We start from the raw sequence: 26819 nt of genomic DNA, 5'->3' as shown, positions 1-26819 counted from the left end.
AGATGGAAGGAAGGACTTGAAAAGATATGGTCTCATACTTACGTGTCTATGCTCAAGAGCCATACACATTGAAGTCGTTGATGATATGACAACTGATGCGTTCATCAACTCTTTAAGAACATTCATTGCCATAAGAGGAAATGTTCGTCAGCTAAGATGCGACCAAGGCACCAATTTTGTTGGTGCAAGGAGAGAGTTTGCTGAAGTCATGACAGGAATAGATCAAGAAAGAGTGAAGGCTCTCGGATGCAAGTTTCTTATGAACCCTGCAGCGGCTAGTCACATGGGCGGCATATGGGAGAGGCAAAGTAGAACTATAAGAAGTGTTCTTACGGCTGTTCTCGACCAGTCGGCGCAAACGCTCGACAGTACCTCACTACGAACAGCACTGTATGAGGTCATGTCCATCATTAACAGTAGACCACTTACTGCTGAATACTTAAATGACCCATCCGGACCTGAACCTTTAACCCCAAACCATATACTCACGATGAAGTCAACAATAATACTGCCCCCACCTGGAGAATTAGTCAGAGAAGATTTGTACCTTAAGAAGAGGTGGCGTCGAGTCCAGTATTTGGCCAATGAGTTTTGGACCCGTTGGAAAAAGGAATATCTCTTGAATCTACAATCAAAGCAAAAGTGGCACAAGAACAGAAGGAACTTGAAGGTCAATGACATCGTCCTTCTGAAAGACGACCTGGCACCACGCAATGAATGGAAGCTGGCCAGAATCACCGATGTCTACCCAGGGTCAGATGGTAGGGTGAGGAAACTAAAACTGATGGTTAGTGAAACCACATTTGATAAAAAGGGAAAGCCCACAACTAAAACCGTGTTTTTTGACAGACCTGTACAGAAGGTGGTTATTCTGCTTGAAGCAGAGTGAGTTTAAAGTCCTACAGAAATGTGATTTTCTTATTTAAACGGGGATAGCAGGTCCATTCCATGTGTCATACTTGATCATTTCGCGATATTGCCATATTTTTGCTGAAAAGATTTAGTAGAGAACATCGACGATAAAGTTCGCAACTTTTGGTCACTGATAAAAAAGCTTTGCCTGTACCGGAAGTAGCAGACGATATGCGCGTGACGTCACAGGTTGTGGAGCTCCTCACATCTGCACATTGTTTACAATCATGGCCACCAGCAGCGAGAGCGATTCAGACCGAGAAAGCGACGATTTCCCCATTAATTTGAGCAAGGATGAAAGATTCGTGGATGAGGAAAGTGAGAAAGAAGGACTAGAGGGCAGTGGGAGCGATTCAGATAGGGAAGATGCTGTGAGAGGCGGGTGAGACCTGATATTCAGCTGGGAATGACTAAAACAGTAAATAAACACAAGACATATACGTATATACTCTATTAGCCACAACACAACCAGGCTTTTATTTAATATGCCACAAATGAATCCCACATAACAAACACCCCCCCACCTCCCGTCCATATAACTCGCCAATACAACTCAAACACCTGCACAACACACTCAATCCCACAGCCCAAAGTACCGTTCACCTCCCCAAAGTTCATACAGCACATATATTTCCCCAAAGTCCCCAAAGTTACGTATGTGACATTCACATAGCGGCATGCACGTACGGGCAAGCGATCAAATGTTTGGAAGCCGCAGCTGCATGCGTACTCACGGTACCGCGTCTGCGCATCCAACTCAAAGTCCTCCTGGTAGGAGTCTCTGTTGTCCCAGTTCTCCACAGGCCAATGGTAAAGCTTGACTGTCATCTTTCGGGAATGTAAACAATGAAACACCGGCTGTGTTATCCGGCACAACAGTCAGGGGGTGCATTCTACGGCGGGGGTGCGTTATCCGGCACAACACCTGTCGCAATACACCGCTTCCCACCTACAGCTTTCTTCTTGGCTGTCTCCATTGTTCATTGAACAAATTGGAAAAGATTCACCAACACAGATGTCCAGAATACTGTGGAATTTTGCGATGAAAACAGACCACTTAATAGCTGGCCACCATGCTGTCCCAAAATGTCCTCTACAATCCGTGACGTCACGCGCAGGCGTCATCATACCGAGACGTTTTCAGCAGGATATTTTGCGCAAAATTTAAAATTGCACTTTAGTAGGCTAACCCGGTCTTATTGGCAAGTGTTGCAATGTTAAGATTTCATCATTGAGATATAAACTATCAGACTGCGTGGTCGGTAGTAGTGGGTTTCAGTAGGCCTTTAAGTTTCATGTTTTTGCTTGAGTGCAAATTCATTGTAAATGTATAAGAACAGAAGAAGTTTATTATGAAGTTAAAAATTTTAAAAATAAATCCCACATTAAGGTTTGTGTGATTTGGTGGGAGTGTAACTGTTGCTACTAATAATGATTATAATTTGTTTTATTTCTCTAAAAACAGAATAATAAGTTAAGTTCATAAAAAGGGAATTCAAATCAAAATGCATAAAAGTTCATAAGAAGGCTATATTTAAGTTACTATGGTTAAAATGTAATTTCATGCCTTTTTGTTAAGTTTTTGTTACTTTTATTTTGAAGTGTATCGTTTGGTCTGTCGTCTGATGTAAGGAGGCTACTTCCGGGTATGAGTAAACATTTTGATGCAATGTGAAGGCAGAAAGAGAGAGACTGACTGTCACAAAGACTAAAAAGTGTCACAAGGACTCTATGCGTTTGGGCTATAAGAGCCTGAAGATCACAATTTCCTCCTAAAAGAAGCATTATATATATATATATATATATATACTGTGTATATATATAAATATGCAATATTTATATATATATATGTGTGTGTGTGTGTATACTGTATATATATACAAAATCCTGGACTTCAACCCGCAGCGAGCTGGCTGGAGACGCCCTAGAGGTGCCCCCAGGACTCGCTGGCTGGATGTATTAGCCCAGGACCTTAAGGCCTGCAATGTGACTATGGCACAAGCTCAACACCTTGCCCACAACAGACCCAGATGGAGAGACCTGGTTGCTATGGTCGTCTCTACGCGCCCTGAAGTGCAAGAGGACTAAGTAAGTAAGTAAGTATATATATATAATATACACCACATTCTAAAAACTATTAGCATCAAAAAAAAAAATACTATCATGTGTGTAATATTTATTTTGTTTCTTTTGTTTTTTTTTCTTTCCTTACGCTACTGTTATTTCAATAAAATTTTAAATATTTCAATATTACTACGGGAAAAAAATATATATATACCGGTATACTGTATATTGAGTTTATATTAGATCTTTAGACTAAATCTGACCGCACACCATATATATATATATATATATATATATATATATATATATATATATATATATATATATATATATATATATATATATATATATATATATATATATACACATATATATATATATATATATATATATATATATATATATGTGTGTGTATATATATATATATATATATATATATATATACATATATATATATATATATATATATCTGGTGTGCGGTCAAAGCACACCACTACTGTTGACAGCAGTGTTGGCGCTAGGAATTTTCAAAATGGGGTCCTACAGTAAATTTTTTGGGTCCCACTTTTTTGTAAGTGTTTTTGAAAAAATATTATAATTGTATGCATTATCCTGTTATATCTCACATTCTATATTGTGTTTTGGAAAAAGGTTGTCATAAACGTTACTTAATTCATAAAAAAAAAAAAAAAAAAAAAAAAAAAAAATGTTTATGCAAATGTAAATGTATTCAGTTATAAACATTCATTCACTTTCTTCTTTCCTTCATGGATCTGAACTTTACCACTGCTGGTAGTTTTTTCTATGTTTTTATTTAATCAATCAATCAATCTACAAACCCCGTTTTCATATGAGTTGGGAAATTGTGTTAGATGTAAATATAAACGGAATACAATGATTTGCAAATCCTTTTCAACCCATATTCAGTTGAATGCACTACAAAGATAAGATATTTGATGTTCAAACTCATAAACTTTTTTTTTTTTTTTTGCAAATAGTAATTAACTTAGAATTTCATGGCTGCAACACCTGTCAAAGTAGTTGAGAAAGGGCATGTTCACCACTGTGTTACATGGCCTTTCCTTTTAACAACACTCAGTAAACGTTTGGGAACTGAGGAGACACATTTTTTAAGCTTCTCAGGTGGAATTCTTTCCCATTCTTGCTTGATGTACAGCTAAAGTTGTTCAACAGTCCGGGGGTCTCCGTTGTGGTATTTTAGGCTTCATAATGCGCCACACATTTTCAATGGGAGACAGGTCTGGACTACAGGCAGGCCAGTCTAGTACGCACACTCTTTTACTATGAAGCCACATTGATGTAACACATGGCTTGGCATTGTCTTGCTGAAATAAGCAGGGGCGTCCATGGTAGCGTTGCTTGGATGGCAACATATGTTGCTCCAAAACCTGTATGTACCTTTCAGCATTAATGGCGCCTTCACAGATGTGTAAGCTACCCATGTCATCACAGATGATGGATTTTCAACTTTGCGCCTATAACAATCCGGATGGTTCTTTTCCTCTTTGGTCCGGGGGACACGACGTCCACAGTTTCCAAAAACAGTTTGAAATGTGGACTTGTCAGACCACAGAACACTTTTCCACTTTGTGTCAGTCCATCTTAGATGAGCTCAGGCCCAGCGAAGCCGACAGCGTTTCTTGGTGTTGTTGATAAATGGTTTTCGCCTTGCATAGGAGAGTTTTAACTTGCACTTACAGATGTAGCGACCAACTGTAGTTACTGACAGTGGGTTTCTGAAGTGTTCCTGAGCCCATGTGGTGACATCCTTTACACACTGATGTCGCTTGTTGATGCAGTACAGCCTGAGGGATCGAAGGTCACGGGCTTAGCTGCTTACGTGCAGTGATTTCTCCAGATCCTCTGAACCCTTTGATGATATTACGGACCGTAGATGGTGAAATCCCTAAATTCCTTGCAATAGCTGGTTGAGAAAGCTTTTTCTTAAACTGTTCAACAATTTGCTCACGCATTTGTTGACAAAGTGGTGACCCTCGCCCCATCCTTGTTTGTGAATGACTGAGCATTTCATGGACTCTACTTTTATACCCAATCATGGCACCCACCTGTTCCCAATTTGCCTGTTCACCCGTGGGATGTTCCAAATTAGTGTTTGATGAGCATTTCTCAACTTTATCAGTATTTATTGCCACCTTTCCCAACTTCTTTGTCACGTGTTGCTGGCATCAAATTCTAAAGTTAATGATTATTTGCAAAAAAAAAAAAAAAGTTTATCAGTTTGAACATCAAATATGTTGTCTTTGTAGCATATTCAACTGAATGTGGGTTGAAAATGATTTGCAAATCATTGTATTCCGTTTATATTTACATTTGACACAATTTTCCAACTCATATGGAAATGGTGTTTGTAATTTAACAAGTTGTAGGTGTATTTATTTCAGTATAAAAGTGTTTTGCTTCGGTCATGAAATGATGATAATGGTGTGCCAGGGCATACATACATTTTATATTTAACGCTTAAATCTCTGGAGTCTACATCAACTTCAGATCCATCCCTCATTTCAAAATGTTTTATTTTTTTATGTAGTTTTTTTGTTTGTTTGTTTTTTGCCCTTTTTTGTCAAACAAAACTATGTTTTTAATGGCAAACACACAAAATATGCAAAATCTTCCACCAAAAATATTTTTCAAAGTGAAATATTTGATGTGAAGTAATGGGAACCTTGGATAGATCAATAATTCATAACATTGATTTTGATTCAATATTATGTTTTGAGCAATGACAGTTTGAAAGAAAAAAAAGCAGCTTTGTTTTATTAGTCAACATTGCAACTTTTTCTAAATGACATTTCACCTTTAAGCTTTTTTATTTCACTTTTGTTATGTTTTTGTTTATTTTAGTAGTATTTTTAGAATGTGCCGTGGGCCTTTAAAACATTAGCTGTGGGCCGCAAATGGCCCCCGGGGCAAACTTTTGACACCCCTGTTATAGATAATAAAAAATTTAATCTGATAAATGTATCGAAAAAAAGCAGAGCCTGGCGACGCATGCACGTTTAACATAACTCTCTCTCTCTCTCTGCCCCTCCCTCACGAATGCTGCTGCGCGCACACCTTCACAATTTGTTTTGTTTTTAACCCCTTCTTAACCCTGAACGTACATTGAAAATACACACAACCCTAACTCAAAATGCCGGACATTTGAGGCATTTAAGAAACTCTGCCCGGACAAGCCCGAACAGCCCCGCCAAAGAGGACATGTCCGGGGAAAAGAGGACGTGCGGTCAGTCTATATTAGTATAACCATTTACTATTTTTATTAGTATTCTTGTTAAATGAAATAACAAAAAAGTATGACATCACATTCATTTTAAACATAGCATAGTATAGTACCTGTAGTAGTATACATATATATATATTTTCCTAGTAGACATAACAGTTTGACAGCATTCTCAAATGGAACATTCAGGAGAAACATCCTGGATTTATTTGGATAGAAGTGAGTTACAAAGGTAAACTTTTTGAATGATTTCACTTTATTTGTGGTGATTTATCTCTTATGCTCAGTCCATTTTTTTCCAAATTAATTTGAGGTAAGTTGTCACCGCCTGCTGCCACCTTGCGGTTTGTATTGTCAGTTTTCCTCTTTTGGTGCAGTTGACCTTGTTCTTACATTTCTCCTTCCTCCTAGAGTTCCTGTGTTGCCCTTGTGGGCGGAGTTGTGGGACATGCACAGCTGCTTCCAATTGACCCTGGTGCTACTTAAGCAGCACCTTGACAGCTGGATGGCACTCTGCGATTCCACGCTACTCTTCGAGTATTTTGCTACCTTGGCCATTCCCAGTGTCATCCATCTTGGTGTTGTTTTGTAGTTCGCATGTCTTGTAACTCCAAACCAAGTTGAGTTTATTTTTGTATATAAGTAGCTTGTGTTCTTTTTTCCACGATGCACATTTAGTTTTCTCTTTTTCGCAACGTCGCTTTTTGTTTCCTCCTGTTTGGATTGTTTCTGTGAGTAGATTTCCGCAGTAAAAGAAGCGTTTTACTCAGCGTCCTGAGCAACCCTGGGTTCCTCCTTACTGTGTTGAACAGCACTCTGACAGAAGGAGTTTCTCCAAAACGCAACACCCTTTGGCGGGCAAGTTTGTGATTGAAGGCTATACATATACTGTACAATGAAAAGAACAAGTGGTAGAAAAAATGGATGGATGTACAGTAAAGCTCTGTGGGATGATGTACATTATTCACTTTTCCCTAACATTCCAAACTTTCCCATGTTTTCTGAAATTGATAATGTTTGAGGGATTCTAAAAAAGGGGGAAAAACAACTTTAAAAAACAATTGTCATGTGTAGTTTTTTAATAAGAAATGTAGATTATTAAAAAACAAAACCTTCCACATATAATGTTGCCATTTTCTCTAATCTACATATTGCATAAAGGGGACATACATACAGTATAAAACAATATTCATATTACAAAAGAGAGTAATAAAGATAATTAAAAGAATGGATTATTGAGACCCAACAAATGATTCATAAAGTCACACATTTTAAAAGTAAATGATCTTGTATAAAACACAACTGCTCAAATGATGTATAAAGTAAATAATAATAGGCTTCCAGAAGTGGTCCAGAAGATGTTTCAGATGTGAACCAGTAATTATAAACTAAGAGGGATTTATGTGTACTCAAAAGCAAAGGCATGAACACATGCAAAACAAATATGTACATCATATAAAGGAGTTAATCTATAATATCATTAATAATTAAAAATGATTTCTGAATATCTCTATACACATACAAAGTATTTGTAACATGTTTTGTCCTGTTTATTCTCACCTTTACAGTCAAAGTGTTACGTTCATTTTTAAATAAAAGTACACAATGTTGTATATTAAAACATGTACTTGACTGAAAAAAGCAATAATCTAAAATATATAATCTATAAATGTTAGAATCTATGTGCTGATGTTGTTAGAAGGTCAAAGTTAAAGTTTTGACAGTTCATTTCAAATCCTGCATCTTCATTTGCTGCTGCTTTTCTCACCAGCACACTTGTGTTTCTTACACTGCTTCTTATAAGAGAATCTTTCACCACACAAACTGCAACTCCACACTTTCTCACCTGTGTGTGTTATCATGTGTACTTTCAAATGCGGTCTTTGTATAAAACTTTTACAACATATTGAACATGTATAAGGTTTTTCACCAGTGTGTGTTCTCATGTGCCTTTTCAACTCACCACGTTGTATAAAACCTTTATGACAGACTGAACATGAGAAAGGTTTTTCTCCAGTGTGTGTGCTCATGTGTGCTTTCAAATAGACATTTTGCGAAAACCCTTTACCACATTCTGAACAGATAAAAGGTTTTTCACCAGTGTGTATTCTTGTGTGTCTTACCAAATATTTTTGTTCGGTGTATCTTTTACCGCAAATTGAACACATAAATGGGTTTTCTCCGGTGTGTATTCTCATGTGTGCTTTGAAATGGTGCCTTCGAACAAAATCTTTACCACATATTGAACATGAAAACGGTTTTTCTCCAGTGTGTATTCTCATGTGTACTTTCAGACGACAATGGTATTTAAAGGTTTTGTCGCAGTGAGAACATGTGAAGTGTGTGTTGTCAGTGTGACATGTCTTATCATCTTTAGAGTCTTCATCATCAGTGTCAGGAGATTGCAACGTTGTGTCCTCACTATCTGATAGTGGAGCTAAGAGCTTGTCTGCTTGAGATCCTCCACAGTGGTCTCCATCAGCTTCTGTTGTCATGTGTTGAGTTGAGCTGCTGCTTGGAGGCTCCGCCTCTCTCTTCTCCTCACTTTCACCTTTGACCTCATCATCTTCACTCTTCACAGGGACACCAGTCACTGGCATCTTGGTGACATCAACCTCCTCCAGTCCTTCAAGATGCTCTCCCTGCTGAGTGATGCTGTGTTGCTCCTCTTCCTCTTTAATGTGAGGGGTTAGTGGGTCCTCCTCTTTGTCCTTAATGTGAGGGCTCTGTGGATCCACCGCTTCCTCTTTAAAATGGGGTGTCAGTGGGTCCTCCTCTTCCTCTTTAAAATGGGGTGTCAGTGGGTCCTCCTCTTCCTTTTTAAAATGGGGGATCAGTGGGTATTCCTCTTCCTTCTTAATGTGGGAAGGCTGTGGCTCCCCCGTCCGCATCCTGAAGCTCCACTGCTGTTGCTCAGGGTGAAGATGTTCTTCACAGACGTCTGCAAGACAAACACACCATCTCTCATCAGTCACACAATGCATTCAGTACTTTTACATGCACTTAGGAAAAACAAGTTATCGTATGAACTGTCTTGAAACATTATTGACAGGAAAAGAAAAACAAACCAGGACGACAGGACCTTTTACTATGGATGGACGATATGGTTTAAAATTGATTTTGCGATATATTATTTCATATAGAATTACTAATCGAACCATTTTAAAACAGACTACACAGGCTCCTAATTTAGTTGCTGAAATATGCAGTAAAATATTACATAATTTCCAGTATTATTTTCTCAAAGAAAGTAACCAGATATTAACAGTAAATAAACAACTACATTAATAATAATAGTTTCGACAAAATAATACAATTAGAAATGACACCATATGTTATTGCATATGTCAGCTGCCAAATTAGGAGCATTTGTAACCCATTTTGAAATTATTCTATTATCATTCATGTACCAAATTATATATTGTGGTGTATATTGTTATGCTAGGATATAGAATTGAGGTCATATACCAAACATTAGTTCGCTGAGTCATTTTGTTTGGCCCCATCCATTTTCTAACGCTTATTCCCTTCGGGGTCGCGGGGGGCGCTGGAGCCTATCTCAGCTACAATCGGGCGGAAGGCGGGGTACACCCTGGACAAGTCGCCACCTCATCGCAGGGCCAACACAGATAGACAGACAACATTCACACACTAGGGCCAATTTAGTGTTGCCAATCAACTTATCCCCAGGTGCATGTTTTTGGAGGTGGGAGGAAGCCGGAGTACCCGGAGGGAACCCACGCAGTCACGAGGAGAACATGCAAACTCCACACAGAAAGATCCCGAGCCTGGGATTGAACCCCAGACTACTCAGCACCTTCGTATTGTGAGGCAGACGCACTAACCCCTCTGCCACCGTGCTGCCTTTGTTTGGCCCATCAAATATATTTATTTTTTATATTCTTCAGATGTGTGTGTATGTTTAAAATGTTGTACTACTGTTTTACATCACGTGGAAGTGTCAAGTCATGGGGCTGGTGTGCTTTTAACTAGGGGTGTGACGATACAGTCAGCTCACCAAAGGATACACGATATTGGCTTTAGGAGAACGAGTCCCCTCACCTCCCAGGGGGTGATCACGGGTGATGGGTCAAATGCAGAGAATAATTTTGGTATCATTGGTACTTTAACTTTAATATGTGTACTTCATGTGTATATTAATGTACTTCCCTTGTGTGCTTAGTTTTACTTTAACATCATTGTGGATAATATCTATAAACAACTTCAATTGTTTTTCATCTTTAATTTGAAAGACTGTTTACTTATCTGACAAATTCAAAGGAAACTGCACTTTTTTTTGTTAAATGTCACCTATCATTTCAATGACAAGAACACATGTTTTTAATTGAGCAAGATATGTACATATTACATGTTATTATGAATGTTACTACATTACATATATACTTACATCATCTAAATATTACATATTATGGATGTTACTACATTACACATGTTAGAATAATTATATATAAGTTATCTATTGTGCTCAAGCTGTACTTTTTATTCTCGTGCAAGGGCACACAACTTGTTATCTTCCACTGCATGTGAGGAGTGGCCTCGCCGCAGATGTTTTCTGTCTTTCAGCTTGCTAACAGCCAAGGACGAACCAGCACCTCAACGAAGATAAGGCATATCAACAGTAGGCAGACAAAGCAGCGACACGGCGCAATCACAACACCCCCAGCTCATTCCGTTCTGAATAATCACATATTGTGCGTATTGAGCTGCTCGCATAATGTGTGACCCCTCCCTTTAGAAGCAGCCTCAGCATGTAACTAGGGAACTCATAAACTGAATAAATAGGAGAGCACGTGGGCTGTTCCTCAGAGCGTAGGAAGAGACTGTAACTGAGTGTGCAGCGCCAAAAGTTCTCATTAGCAAAATTTAACTGTGTCTCTGTCTGATTCCTTGCTTCTTGTTCTTTTTAATAGATAGTTCGGTGCTTAAACCTGACATCTTCTTGGTCCTTCGAGCCGGATCCCAACACATCTGACGATTCCATCAGGGTGAGTGGATCCAGACAGACCGTGGCCACGGCAACCATCTCCCCATTGAGGAACTGGTTTTCTTCTCTCCTGCTGGGATCTGAGGATTGACGGGCGTCCGAGGACAAGGGGGAGGAACGCAGAGTTCAGTGAGTATGTTTTCAATTAGAAGGGAAAAAGCGTGTGACTGAGGGTTACGGCGCATACACAAACCCTGTAAATCGTAGGCTCTAACAGGTAAAAGGGACGACAAGGTCCAATAGTCTGAAAAACGAGTAGGAGTCTGAAGGACGGCGGAGTCAGCGAAAACTGAAAATTCCGTAAAACGATTGTGAAAGGTGTAAATGTGGGAGTGTGTGGGAGTAATCGCCAATAGGCTATCACTCCATACTAAAAGTTGTGAGAAACAAATAGTGGGTTATTGTGGAAGCTCTAGGCAAGACACCTTCACTGGTGGGTAACCTCCAGTAGAAGCGATTTGTACCACAATAATAAATTCAACCACTGTCCTACAACAAAGACAAAAGTAATCCTTATAAATTCGGCTCTGTAGGAGACGACGGATTACTCTATATTCTCAAAATGGGAAAAGGGACAAGTAAACCAAATGGTTAGTCCAAAAGATGAGTAAAAATGTAAAGACTGAAAAGCAGTAGAAAAAACAAACACAAACTTACTGAAATTTCTCGATGACTGCATCTCAAAACATTAATTTACCGGATGCCTCAAAGTAGGTGATATACTAAAACTGCGGGAATCAATTGTACAAAAACGTGGGAACAACAGAAAGAAACTGTCCAGAATGGGGTGGGATCACACGGAGTGCTGGATGAGGATGGCTCAAAGTAGAGAAGACGGAAAAAGAAAGAAAAGAAAGGAAGAACAGGAAGAAAGGGAAAGAAAAGGAAGAGGAGAGAAAAAAGAAAGGGCTAAGGGAGACGAAAAGCTTATTTTTCATAGAGCAGAAGATGATGAGACAGGCCCAGTTAGGAGAAGAAGTAGGCAAGTTGTAAGGGAAGACAGTGAGGAAGAGTCAAGTGAGGAAGAAGTACAGACAGAAGCCGCCACACCCAGCGCTCCAACAACAACAAAACGTAGATCAGTGTTATATCCAGACCAAAACAAATTACAAAATCCACCGCCATACAATGAAAGTGTATCGGAACAACCAACAGTAAGATCAAAAAGGGACCCAAAAAACTCAGACCGGAAACGGTCCAGAAGTGTTTTCGCCCAAACCTAAAACGCCAACTCGAAACTATAATCCTGACGATGGGGAATTATATCAATTAATCCATGTGGAGGAAAACAAGGACAAAACCCAACACTGTTAGCACACAAGAATGACAGACGGCTAGATAGATGTTAAAAAAGCATTAGAAGAGATAACACCATACACCGATGACGTAACACAGTTCCTCGAGGGAATGGAAAACCTCCGCAGATCCTATCACCTTAACGGGATAGAGACACAGACTACCTGTTTGACTGCATTGGGGCCGAAATGGCAACAAGTAAGAGGCAATTGGGACCCCATGGGACTAGACATGCAAGACGGAAGAAGAATACCATTAGGGCATGACCATGACGAACTAAGAAATAGAGTGCTAGACCCAAAGGCACGAGTTGAACAAAGGTTCCAAAAGAGAGCAAATTACATTGAATTCGGAAGAACAAAACAAAAAGATGAAGAAACATTTGAAGATTATAAACTAAGACTGGAAAAAACATTTAAACAACACAGTGGACTAAATGACAGTGCTGATCCACGAGGACCCTACCAACAAGTAAAACACATTCTGCATGCAAACTCCAGACAAGCCATACATGAGTGGGTGAACAAACATTACATTAGATTCCCCACAGGAACATTGGATGAATACATAAATCATGCCTTACATGCAGAAAAAGTTGCAAACAGAAAGAAAGCCAAAGCAGGCACTGACACATTCTACCACAAGGAGGAAAATAGTGAAATATATTACAACCAAAATAAAGGACGTGGTAGAGGACAGTTTAGAGGACGAGGACGACCAGGTCGAGGTGGAAGAAACTTAGGTAGATGACAACAACAACAACAGCAGCAGTTACACCCTACTGCATGTTAGTGCTGCGGCAAAGAAGGACATTTCGCACGAGACTGTCCTGACAGGAAAGACAACAACCAGGGTTACTCAGCATGACTAGGTCAGGAGAAGCCCACATCTCCAAAGGCCGGGAAAAAAGACAAAGGAAATTACCATTGTAATCATGAGGACATACTAAGTTATGAAAACCTAGGTGAGTAAACCGGAAATAATAATCGAAGTAAATGGCAGAGAAATCAAATTTCTGTGTGACACTGGAGCATGTAGAACTACATGTAGAGAACCTTTTTCAGGAATACAACTAAGTGGAAATACAATTTCTGCAAAAGCAACAAGTGATGAAATTGTGACAGTAGCAGAAACAGAAAAAGTATGGTTGCGAGACCCGTTAGGGAACTCATGTAACATGCCGATCATAAGTTTCCCAGACTGCCCAGTAAACCACTAGGACGAGACGTGATGACTGTGCTAGGATTAGCGATAGTATCAGATTATGAAGGAGGAATGACTGTTAAAAGACGACACCAATTAGAGAGATGAGACATATGCGTACTGGAAGGAGTAGGAGGACCCAAATACTTGTACTCCCTAGATCTGTAAAATGCACCTCCATCAAACACAGCAACAGCTTTGCTAAATGAGGGAAAGAAACAAGTGATAATAGAAGACAGCATGAACGTTGATGAATTACATGTGACCATGTGGTACAGAGACGAACCAGATTTTGGCTATCAAAAGAAATTAGAGAAAGAGACTCCAACAAAAGTAACACTGACACATCTGTACACTGACGGGGAAGCAGCAGCTGCAGTGGCTGTAAATCTACCTGCACCCATGTCTGCCCTGTTCAGAATGTATACTGCACCACATATATCACTGTACAAAGATTATGACATGAAATGGAAAGATCTAGGAGCATTAGTAACGAAAGGAGAATATCTGACTAATTGGGAAAAGACCTCAGACGAAACATGGGTAGAGAAACTGGAATGACAAAAACAAGTCTGTTTTGGACTGTAACTCTACAAAGTGGAGTACATCTGTAACCCGACGGAAAACACTGAAATCTACTGCTGATTGAAGCTGAAGAAGTATTTTTAGACCAAATACCAAAAGGATTATGGTCAAAAGGACCTACCGACGTGGGCAAAATTAAAAATAAACAATCAGTACAAATCAGACCAAAAAAAGAATATAGACCATGCATAAAACAATATCCACTAAAACCGGATGCATTAGAACAGGCCTGGGCAATTATTTTGACTCGGGGCCAAATTTAGATAAGAAAATGTGTCTGGGGGCCGTATATCTATTTTTAGGAACACCAATACAAAACCTCACAATAATATCTGAGAGAAAGAGAGAGAGTGAAAGAGTGGATTGATCAAATCACAGTTCAAGATGGCGCCGGTGTGTCTGGCTCGCCGCTTGTCTATGATCACTATTGTCTGTTTTGTGGTTATTTTTACGTGTGTTTCGAGGACCATCGACTCACTTCTAGTGTATGAACGCCAGGAGTTGTTGAGGATTGGGGAGTCGGTATGGTCATGTGAACTTTACAATGCAAGAGACTCGGATTCATTTTTCCCTGCTGACCTACCCGAGTGCTTCCGTCGGGTAAACGCACCGCTGCCCAGGAAGCGGAAACGCCGAGGAGTACGATCCGGCCGACTTCTAAGGGTGAAAGCTTGGTTGGCACTGTATCCTGACGCGGTGAGGTCCTCCGAGTACAGCGACTGTTTTGGTCGCTATTCGTCACGGCGAGCACTTCGACTGGTCGGGTCTTGGTTGGTGCCAATCATCGGACAGCGAGAGGATCCCTGCGCGCTGCGCCCTCTTCGCTCATCTCACCCAGGCTCAGGTGGCGTGTCCCTGGCTAATCTTCGGCCGCTGAGCTGGGCACCGCACAAGGCTAAAACAACGTCTACGAGGTGTGCACTTGTGAATGCGAGATCCGTGATGAACAAGACTTTGGTTCTCCAGGACTTTTTCTCATCACGCTCTGTGGATATACTGTCCTTGACAGAAACCTGGATCGACACCGGTGAGTCTGCTGCTTTTTCAGAGATATTGCCTCCAGACTGTACCTTCATTAACACGACGAGAACAAGCGGTCGTGGCGGGGGTTTAGCTATTGATTTAAAGGAAAGCGTTCATCACAAGGTGATCGTGGAGTGGTCTTTTCCCTCTTTTGAACTGAGCTGTTTCGAGCTGCGACAGACTGATCCAGTATTTTGTGCTGTAATCTACAGACCACCAAAGCACAACAAAGGCTTTATCAAGGACTTTTCGGACTTCATTGCTTTTAGTCTGGTGCGCTACGACAAGATTTTAATCGTCGGGGATTTTAATGTACACGTTTGTTGTCCTTCTAAACCCATGGCCGGAGAGTTTTTGGACTTGATCGAAGGTTTTAGTTTGGCTCAGCATGTTACTGGCCCAACACATGTACACGGACACACTAGACCTTGTACTGTCTTATGGTTTTAATGTTGACAATGTCGTTGTTGGTGATGCTGTGTTTTCCGATCACAGTCCTGTTATGTTCAAATTAAGTTTGGACCCTGATGTAAAACCGCCTGCCGTACGTCATGGGCGTGTTATTAGGTCTGACACTGCAGCCGCCTTTTCTCTTTTGTTCACTGTGTCCATGCAGAGTATATCACACTCTTCAGACACTGAACAATTGATGTGCTCTCTTATTTCCACATGTTCTGAGATTCTGGACAGTAAAGCGCCCCTCAGAGCTATACGTCCAAAATCAAAACAGGAGCCTTGGCCCAGTAACACCACGCGCACAGCTCGGCGTGAGTGGCGAAGGGCGGAACGTAGGTGGAAAGGGGATCACTTGGAGGTCTCTTATCAAATTTTAAAAGAAAGCTGTAGGAATTATCAAAGTGTGGTTAAAGCTGAGAAAAGAAAATATCTGTCAGTCTTAATTTCAAATAGTGTCAGAGAGCCACGTATTCTTTTTAAATCTATAAATTCTGTTCTTAATCCGAACCCAGCCACTTCACTGGAGATGACAGTGAAACTTGTGAAACATTTCTCTCCTTTTTTAACGACAAGGTTGCTACTATTCGGGCAAATCTTTCTTCTTCTCCATTGAGTTTCAATGTGGGCACTCAGTGCTCGGCTGTGTTTTGTCAATTTGAGCCTGTGTCGATGCCTGAGCTTACAGGAATAGTTGACAAACTAAAACCCTCGTCCTGTCCCACAGACCCAGTCCCCCCTTGCTTTTTTTAAAGAATTCTAGGACTCTATTGACTTGTCTGTTAGGGACATCATCAACAGCAGCTTGATTTCTGGCAGTGTGCCCTCTTTTTGTAAAGGAGCTGTTGTTGAGCCTTTGATTAAAAAAAAACAGGTCTTGATCCTACAAGTTTGTCAAATTATCGGCCCATTTCTAAATTACCTTTTGTGTAAAAAATTTTGGAGAAATGTGTTTTGGCGCAACTGCAGCCTTTTTTAGATGGAAATAGCACTTTAGATCCATTTCAGTCTGGATACAAAGCTTTGCACAGTACTGAATCTGCACTTTTAAAGGTTTTTGATAATTTGCTTTTAATGTCTGACTCTGGCAGCTCTGCCATTTTAGTGCTTTTAGATCTTACAGCTGCCTTTGACACAGTCGACCACACAATTATTTTAGACCGCCTGAGGGACTGTGTGGGTGTCAGGGGGACTGCATTAGAGTGGTTCAGATCCTACCTGTCAGAGAGGTCCTTCTCTGTCAGGCTGGGGGACGCCACCTCTTCTTCTGCTCTGCTTTACTGTGGTGTCCCCCAGGGATCTATCCTAGGCCCCACCCTGTTCGCCCTATATCTCCTCCAGATTGGAGAGATTTTTAAGAGGCATGGAGTGTCTTATCACTTTTATGCAGACGACAGCCACATATATATGCCGATTTCAAAAGGCCACGGCCCCCTGACACCCCTTCTCAACTGTCTATGCGACATCAAGGCTTGGTTAGCCCAGAATTTTTTAATAATGAATGAGGGAAAAACGGAAATTTTAGTTTTTGGTCCGGCCCTCACTGACTTGGGACCATTGCAAAATGATGTGCGTCCCAAAGTCACCAGCCTTGGCGTCACTATAGACAGCGATTTTAAACTTGACAAACAAGTCAATGGCGTTTTAAAATCGTGTTTTTATCATCTTCATCTTTTAGCAAAGGTAAAACCGTTTTTATCTTTTAACCTTTTTGAACAAGTCGTCCATGCTTTTATTTCAAGTCGCCTGGACTACTGCAATGCACTTTATGCTGGCATTAGCCAAAAAGCTCTCTCCCGGTTGCAGTTAGTCAAGAACGCGGCAGCACAACTTTTAACAGGGGCCAGGAAACGCCAGCATATAACCCCAATTCTTGAGAGTTTGCACTGGCTCCCTGTGCATCTTAGAATTGATTTTAAAACCTTGCTGTTTGTTTTTAAAGCTTTACATGGACTGGTATATCTCGGACCTCATCCAAATTTACAATCCTGCGCGCGCTCTGAGGTCTGAGAGCCAGCTCCAGCTCGTAGTGCTCAAGACCAGACTTAAAACCAGGGGAGACAGGGCCTTCTCTGTGGTCGGCCCTAAGCTCTGGAACACTCTGCCCATCCATGTTCGAACTGCTCCCACAGGGGAGTGTTTGAGTCTCGTCTTAAGACCCACTTTTATTCTCAGGCTTTTAACACTATGTGAGTTGTGTGGTCCTCTGTTGTCCTCTGTCTTTTTAAAATTTGGATTTCTATTTACTGTTTTAATTGGTTTTACTATTTAAAATTGTTTTTAATCATATTTATTTTATATTGTTTTTATATTGGTTTTATATGTATTTATTTTTTGTTTTTATTCAGTCATTGGTGGAGCTAAGGATAATATTTGAATATTGTTTTTAATATTGTTGTGCAGCACTTTGGAAACATTTTGTTGTTTAAATGTGCTGTATAAATAAAGTGGAATGGATTGGATTGGATTGATTGAATGCTAAAAACGTTATGACAGACCGCCTGAAAAAACGGAATGGAATTGTATATTTTTGACTGAATGAGACGCCCAGAATGTAGATGAAAATAAAGAATGTGGGATTTACAATACTAACTATGAACAATAAAACACTGAATATTGACAACATATGAGCATCACACCCCCTCTCCCCTTACAATCAAGCGAAACGCAACAAAAATCCAACAAACACAGCAAAATATGAACGCAAAAGGTAAAAAAAACCCCACCTACAATCTGATATATGTGATATATCACTAAGCTTTAGAACTTTGTTGTAAAAATCTCCTTACCGCGTCTGTCCCTGAAAACCCTATATCAGGCTCTGGAAACACTCAGTGGAAACGCTCCCCACCCACACTGCTTGGTGCCTCGTCTGAGCTTCTGTGACTTACATTACCATAGTAACTAATTAGATGACCTTAGTAAATAGCAGTGTTGGGTTACAAAGTAACACGTTACTGTAACGCCGTTAGTTTTGGCGGTAACTAGTAATCTAACGCGTTATTTTCTATATTCAGTAACTCAGATACCGTTACTACATGATGCGTTACTGCGTTATTTTACGTTATTTTTTATGTAGTATCGGCTAGAAACAGAAGCGCTGCGGTGTCGTCCTTCTGAATCTTCCTCTGTCACAAGCCGGAGAGAAGAAAAGAGGCGCGCGCTGTATATGTCTGGGTGTGGGTGTGGGTGTGGGTGTGGGTGTGGGTAGGGGAGGCACACACGTGATCCGCGGTTTGATATATGAAACAAAAAAAAAGGTTGTTCGCATGTTCAGTCCACACACAGCGTGGTCATGGCGAGCGGAGTAACGGAGGAGCTTGAACGCCCCGCGCCATTTAATTGGTGTGTTTATAGGTGCAGACTCGGTTGTGCAAAACAAGGGTTTTAAACACATGCTGAACGTGCTTGAGCCACGTTACGAAATTGCGCACCCACTTCAGCGATAAGATTGTGCCAGATCTTTATAAGCAGGAGAAGAAAAAAGTTGTGGATGAACTATCCCGAGCATCATCTGTCTCACAACAGACTCAAGATTCAAGATTCAAGATTGTTTATTGTCATATGCACAGTTAAACAGACAGTTTGCCGTACAATGAAAATCTTACTTTGCTAGTTCATCCTTCAACAAGTCACACGGTACTTAGCCAAAAATAAAAAATAAAAAATAAAAATGAATATAGAAGGCACAGTAAGTAACATAACATTATTGCACATTCTGATTGACAGTCAACAGTATAAATATGGAGGTGACATTTGGTCACAGCAGCAGTTAAAGGGGAACATTATCACAATTTCAGAAGGGTTAAAACCATTAAAAATCAGTTCCCAGTGGCTTATTTTATTTTTCGAAGTTTTTTTCAAAATTTTACCCATCACGCAATATCCCTAAAAAGCTTCAAAGTGCCTGATTTTAACCATCGTTATATACACCCTTCCATTTTCCTGTGACGTCACACAGTGATGCCGATACAAACAAACAGCAAGGTATAGCGACATTAGCTCGGATTCAGACTCGGATTTCAGCGGCTTAACAGTCTGATAAGATAATTACTAACAACTATGAACTAGGTTTACAGCATATATAATACATTTGGCAACAACATGCACTTTGAGAGTGCAGACAGCCCATTTCAGGCGCGCTAAGAACATATATTTTTCCACGATTTCAGCACTCAGGTTAACCATACCTAAATAGACACAAAATACTGCATTACACAAGACTACCCGAATGTACTCGAATGATTGAAAAAAATAAATGTTTTTAAGCTAAATTATTGGTAAACACAGTTTATGTATAATAATTTACGTAAAACCGCGAGTAATGAATAAAGTTTTCATCAATTAATATATTCTGTAGACATACCCTCATCAGCTCTCTTTTCCTGAAAGCTGATCTGTCCAGTTTTGGAGTTGATGTCAGCAGGTCAGGGAAGCTAGGGTCGATATTCTTCTCTTGATCATCTTTGGTGGCATAAGGGACGGTGTGAGCCAAGACATCCAGGGGGTTTAGCTCGCTCGTCTGCGGGAACAAACTGCCGCCATTGCTTGCCGTGCTACCGAGGTCCGTTGTCCCTGAATAGCTCACACACTCCGGCAGATTCACTGGGGGTCTGGTGGCAGATTTCTTTGACTTTATCGTTGGAAATGCATCTGCTTTGAGTGTCGCAGTATATCCACACATTCTTGCCATCTCTGTCGTAGCATAGTGAAGTGTGCGGAACAAACGACTGACCATTTCGTGGGCTTTCCCCACACCCTCGTATTTTGAACAAATTTCGTCCAATTTCTTGCCACTTTCGCATCTTTGGGCCACTGGTGCAACTTGAATCCGTCTCTGTTCGTGTTGTTACACCCTCCGACAACACACCGACAAAAGTGAGAAAATGGCGGATTGCTTCCCGATGTGACGTCACAATGAATAATAGAAAGGCGTTTAATTCGCCAAAATTCCCCCATTTAGAGTTCGGAAATCGGTTAAAAAAATATATGGTCTTTTTTCTGCAACATCAAGGTATATATTGACGCTTACATAGGTCTGGTGATAATGTTCCCCTTTAAAGTGTCTTTAGTAATCAAAGGTGAAAGGTTTCTACAGTGATGGTTCACAGTTCGGGGGTGGTCATGGTAGCTGTCTTTTGTTCAAAAAGACAAAAGTAAAACGGAGGGGGAGGGGGGCTAGCATTCACAAGTTAGCATTCACAAGCCTGATGGCCTGTGGGTAGAAACTGTTTGTCAGTCTCGTAGTCCTGGATTTCAGGCTCCTGTATCGTCTGCCTGATGGTAAGAGGCTGAAGAGACTGTGCTGGGGGTGTGTACTGTCCTTTATGATGTTGTGTGCTCTCCTGGTGGCCCTGGTAGAGTACATGTCCTGTAGTGAGGGGAAGGCTGCTCCTGATATGTACTGAGCAGTTTTAATCACTCGCTGGAGTGCCTTCCTGTCCTTAGCAGTGCAGTTTCTATACCAGACCGTGATTGAGCTGGTAAGGACACTCTCAACCGTACTTCTATAGAAGTTGCTGAGAATTTTGTGTGGCATGCCAAATTTTCTCAACCTTCTTAGGAAGTACAGTCGCTGCTGGGCTTTCTTTACTGTTTGTTGGGTGTTGTGATCCCAGGTGAGGTCCTCGCTGATGTGGGTCACGAGGACTTTAAAGGTTTTCACCCTGTCCACCTTTGTCCCCCCTATGTACATAGGTGTGTAGTGTGTACTCCTTCTCCGTGGGTCAATAATCATCTCCTTGGTCTTGTCTGTGTTCAAGGAGAGATTATTATCCTGACACCAGGCCACCAGTTCCGCTACCTCCCTTCTGTATGCTGCCTCAGCTCCCCCCGTGATCAGTCCGACGACCATAGTATCATCTGTAAACTTGATGATACTGGTGTTGTTCTGGGAGGCCACACAGTCGTGTGTGAAGAGGGTGGACATCCAGGGGAACTATGTGACGATAAGCGCTCACTTCATCACAGCAGACTGGCAGATGAGAAGACACGCCCCCTCTACGAGAGTCACCTTGCGCAGGTACTGACACAAGCAGTGGAGGAATGGAAGATAAAGATATCCCAGTCACACGTGATAATGCCAAAAATCAAATAATTGCAGTGAACGAGGCAGGACTGGGACCACAGATAGGTGCTTTGCACATGTAGTGAGTTTGGCATCACACAATAGGAACCTAATGATGAACCAAACTTAGCAGATTAAATGCGCAAGATGCTGGAGAAGCTAAAAGAAACAGAAACTAACAGTAAACCTGTTGTGTCGCCACAGATAACAGACAGAGGGGAACCAGGAGAGTGGGTTCTGATAAGAAGTGTTAAAAGAAAACATTGGCATTCTCTAAGGTGGGAGGGACCGTACTAGCTACTGTTAAAGGGGAACATTATCACAATTTCAGAATGGTTAAAACCATTAAAAATCAGTTCCCAGTGGCTTATTATATTTTTCGAAGTTTTTTTTCAAAATGTTACCCATCACGCAATATCCCTAAAAAAAGCTTCAAAGTGCCTGATTTTAACCATTGTTAGAAACACCCGTCCATTTTCCTGTGACGTCACAAAGTGAAGCCAACACAAACAAACATGGCGGAAAGAACAGCAAGCTATAGCAACATTAGCTCGGATTCAGACTCGGATTTCAGCGGCTTAAGCGATTCAACAGATTACGAATGTATTGAAACGGATGGTTGTAGTGTGGAGGCAGGTAGCGAAAATGAAATTGAAGAAAAAACTGAAGCTATTGGGCCATATCAGTTTGAACCGTATGCAAGCGAAACCGACGAAAACGACACGACAGCCAGCGACACGGGAGAAGGTGAGGACGAATTCGGCGATTGCCTTCTAACCAACGATTGGTATGTGTTTGTTTGGCATTAAAGGAAACTAACAACTATGAACTAGGTTTACAGCATATGAAATACATTTGGCAACAACATGCACTTTGAGAGTGCAGACAGCCCAATTTTCATCAATGAATATATTCTGTAGACATACCCTCATCCGCGCTCTTTTCCTGAAAGCTGATCTGTCCAGTTTTGGAGTTGATGTCAGCAGGCCAGGGAAGCTAGGGTCGATATTCTTCTCTTGATCATCTTCAGTGGCATAAGGGACGGACGGTGTGAGCCAAGACATCCAGGGGGTTTAGCTCGCTCGTCTGCAAGAACAAACTGCCGCTTGCCGTGCTACCGAGGTCCTTTGTCCCTGAATTGCTCACACACTCCGGCAGATTCAATGGGGGTCTGGCGGCAGATTTCTTTGACTTTATCGTTGGAAATGCATCTGCTTTGAGTGTCGCAGGATATCCACACATTCTTGCCATCTCTGTCGTAGCATAGCTTTCGTCGGTAAAGTGTGCGGAACAAACGTCCAATTTCTTGCCACTTTCGCATCTTTGGGCCACTGGTGCAACTTGAATCCATCCCTGTTCGTGTTGTTACACCCTCCGACAACACACCGACGAGGCATGATGTCTCCAAGATACGTAAAACAGTCGAAAAAACGGAAAATAACAGAGCTGATTTGACTCTGTGTTTGAGAAAATGGCGGATTGCTTCCCGATGTGACGTCACGTTATGACGTCATCGCTCCGAGAGCGAATTTTAGAAAAGCGTTTAATTCGCCAAAATGTACCCATTTAGAGTTCGGAAATCGGTTAAAAAAATATATGGTCTTTTTTCTGCAACATCAAGGTATATATTGACACTTACATAGGTCTGGTGATAATGTTCCCCTTTAACAACCAAGACAGCAGTAAAAAAATAACGGACAAACCAACCTGGGTGCACTTAGCACATTGTAAAAAGGTCATATCTGTTGAATCATCCAATAAGGAAAGTGAAGCAAAGTCTGGTAATAGTGTGAACTCACACGACTACTAGAGTTGGGTAGACACGAAGGCCAGTGAAGACAACATATATACTTACCGTATTTTTCGGACTATAAGTCAACATTTTTTTCATAGTTTGGCCGTGGGTGCGACGTATACTCCGGAGCGACTTATGTGTGAAATTATTAACACATTACCGTAAAATATCAAATAATATTATTTTTTTTATTCGCGTGAGTGACGAAGAAAATGTCCGCAATCGTCACACACACGTCAGCAATCGTCACTCACACGCCGACCAATAAGAATTTGACGGGGAAAGGTCATGGCAGAAGTGCATTGTGGTTCATGAAATGCTAACTGCTATATGCTATACGCTACTGCCGTAGCTATTAAAATGGATCACATAAACATTGGCGGTAACTTTTAAAAACTGAGAAGGGCTGAACTAAAATGGCACCGAAAAGGAAATCATATACCGTATTTTTCGGAGTATAAGTCGCACCGGAGTATAAGTCGGACCTGCCGAAAATGCATAATAAAAAAGGAAAAAAACATATATAAGTCGCACTGGAGCCCGGCCAAACTATGAAAAAAACTGCGACTTATAGTCCGAAAAATACGGTACTGCAAATTACAAGGTGGACGTAGTGAAATATGCACCAGAAAATGGCGATCGAGCAGCAGAAAGAAAGGGAGCGGCGCATACCAGGAGCGACACCGGGGAGGAAGATTTCATCGGATTTAGCGATCGGTAGTTACAGATTGTTTGGCAAACGTATAGCATGTTCTATATGTTATAGTGATTTGAATGACTCTTGCCATAATATGTTACGTTAACATACCAGGCACGTTCTCAGTTGGTTATTTGTGCGTCATATGGCGTACACTTATTCAGCCTGTTGTTCACTATTCTTTATTTATTAGGGACCGATGTCCCTTTGGGACAGAGGACCCTATTGAATTTCTAGCGTTTTATTATTATTATTATACCGCCGCCTCTTTGAGCTGTAATTTGACCCCCTTAACATGCTTCAAAACTCACCAAATTGGACACACACATCAGGACTGGCAAAAGTTGCGATCTAATCAAAAAAACAAACCCCAAAACTCAAAATTGCGCTCTAGCGCCCCCTAAGAAGAAAACACAGACAAAACTGCCTCTAACACCCAGTAGGGAATGTCGTCGACACATGAAACAAAAACTTCTATGTAGGTCTCACTTAGACCTATATTTCATACACTGACAACCCCCAGCAAAAATCAACAGGAAGTTTGCAATTCCCCCTTCAAAACAAAAGTTGTGTAAAAACAGTCACCTTTTTTCAAACATTATCTCCTCCGAGCGCGTTTGTCGTGTCGGCTTCAAATAAGCACAGGAGAGAGATTGAACCCTTCTGATTAAAAGATGATGAAAGAGTTTTAAATACTGCTCCGGTTTGGATTTTATGAGCCCTCAAAGAACCGCTGCGCTGCTGCGCAAGATGGCGCCACCCTGCTCAGACAAAACTGCCTCTAACTCCCAGTTGGAATGTCAAAGACACATGAAACAAAAACCTCAATGTAGGTCTCACTTAGACCTATATTTCATACACTGACAACCCCCGGCTAAAATCAACAGGAAGTTTGCCATTCCCCATTCAATACAAAAGCTTCTCTCCATTCGCAATACATTAGAGTCTCAAGAAGGCGGCACCCTGCTCAGACAAAACTGCCTTTAACTCCCAGTAGGAATGTCAAAGACACATGAAACAAAAACCTCTATGTAGGTCTCAGTTAGACCTATATTTCATACACTGACAACCCCCAGCTAAAATCAACAGGAAGTTTGCAATTTCCCCTTCAATACAAAAGATGGCTAAAAAAACTTGCCTTTTTTCAAACATCTCCTCTGAGGTCGTTTGTCGTGTCGGCTTCAAATAAGCACAGGAGAGAGATTGAACCCTTCTGATTAAAAGTTGATGAAAGAGTTTATAACAAATCTAAGAGACTGATGTATAATACATGTGTATACAACTTTTTCTCTGTGTAATAATCCATCCATCCAACTTCTACCGCTTATCCAGGGAGCCCAGACTTCCCTCTCCTAAGCCACTTCCACCAGCTCTTCCCGGGGGATCCCGAGGCGCTCCCAGGCCTGCTGAGAGACATACTGGTAGTCTCTTCAGCGTGTCCTGGGTCTTCCTCGTGGTCTCCTACCGGTGGTACATGTCCTGAACACCTCAACAGCAAGGTGTCCTTATAAAATGCCCAAGCCACTTTACAACTGTTATTACTATGAGACTGATGTATAATACATGTGTATACAACTTTTGGGTCGCGGGGGCAGCAGCCCAATCAGGGAAGCCAAGACTTCCCTTTCCTCAGCCATTTCCATAAATACTCGGTACCGTCTATCGCTGCTTGTAGCTTTAATTTTTAATTGCCTTTCGAATGTCTATTCTTGGTGTTGTATTTTATCAAATCAATTTCCCCCAAAAATGCGACTTATATTCCAGTGCGACGTATATATGTTTTTTTCCGTCTTTATTGTGCATTTTCGGCCGACTTATAGTCCGAAAAATACGGTACATCATGTATATATTACATGTTATAAGAATGTTACTACATTACATATATACTTACATCATGTATATATTACATGTTATTATGAATGTTACTTCATGACATATATACTCACATCATGTATATATTACATGTTATTATGAATGTTACTACATTACGAATATACTTACTTCATGAATATATTACATATTATAAGAATGTTACCACATTACATATATACTTACATCATGTATTTAAAATGTTAATGAGGGTTTCAGGGTCTTATTTAGAGCACTTTATAGGCAGAATAGAGCAGCTACGAATGACTCAAATGTTAGCTAACTTTGGCTAAGGTTTATTTTCTATCTAGAATGTATAAAATAAATAAAAACATGTGTGTTCTTGTCTTTGACTTGCTCAGTGGCCTTGTGGTATTTAATAATGAAATGCCTCATAGCAAATGTGATGAATTCATCTTAATGCTGTCCTTTTTCAACCTCTCCCTTTTAAAAGGGCAAAGTCCCTGCAGGGTCTTTTGTCCTAATCACTTTCTGGACAAAGTGAGGAGACTATAATTTAGGAAAACTATTTATTCACAAATGGACTAAGATAAGTACGTCTCTAGGGACGTCTCTGCGCTGCTGACC

General features: G+C 40.8%; 1 protein-coding gene and 1 long non-coding RNA gene across 4 annotated transcripts in view; one reads left to right on the top strand and one right to left on the bottom strand.

The window, feature by feature from the left end:
- Positions 1-6390: 6390 nt before the first annotated feature.
- LOC133570289 (uncharacterized) overlaps positions 6391-26819 on the bottom strand; it is a 24548-nt gene continuing 4119 nt past the window's right edge. The window contains exons 1-2 of one of the 3 annotated variants that reach the window (XM_072914198.1): positions 11193-11318; positions 6391-9179 (exon numbers count right to left, since the gene is read on the bottom strand). In XM_072914198.1, coding sequence (XP_072770299.1) covers positions 7984-9129 — 1146 coding nt within the window. In that variant the 5' untranslated portion in view covers positions 9130-9179; positions 11193-11318 and the 3' untranslated portion in view covers positions 6391-7983. Of the gene's footprint in view, positions 9180-11187; positions 11319-26819 lie in introns of those variants that run through there. The other 2 variants (XM_061923146.2, XM_061923141.2) reach the window with 2 other exon arrangements.
- LOC133570570 (uncharacterized) overlaps positions 20992-26819 on the top strand; it is a 25672-nt gene continuing 19844 nt past the window's right edge. The window contains exons 1-2 of the long non-coding RNA XR_009810226.2: positions 20992-21086; positions 21566-21825. This is a non-coding gene — a long non-coding RNA (uncharacterized lncRNA). The remainder of the gene's footprint in view (positions 21087-21565; positions 21826-26819) is intronic.

This window comes from Nerophis lumbriciformis, linkage group LG01 (genome assembly GCF_033978685.3).
Source record: "Nerophis lumbriciformis linkage group LG01, RoL_Nlum_v2.1, whole genome shotgun sequence".
NCBI lineage: Eukaryota > Metazoa > Chordata > Actinopteri > Syngnathiformes > Syngnathidae > Nerophis > Nerophis lumbriciformis.
Note: the sequence above shows the minus strand (reverse complement) of the source record. Positions and strands in the feature narration are given on the sequence as shown.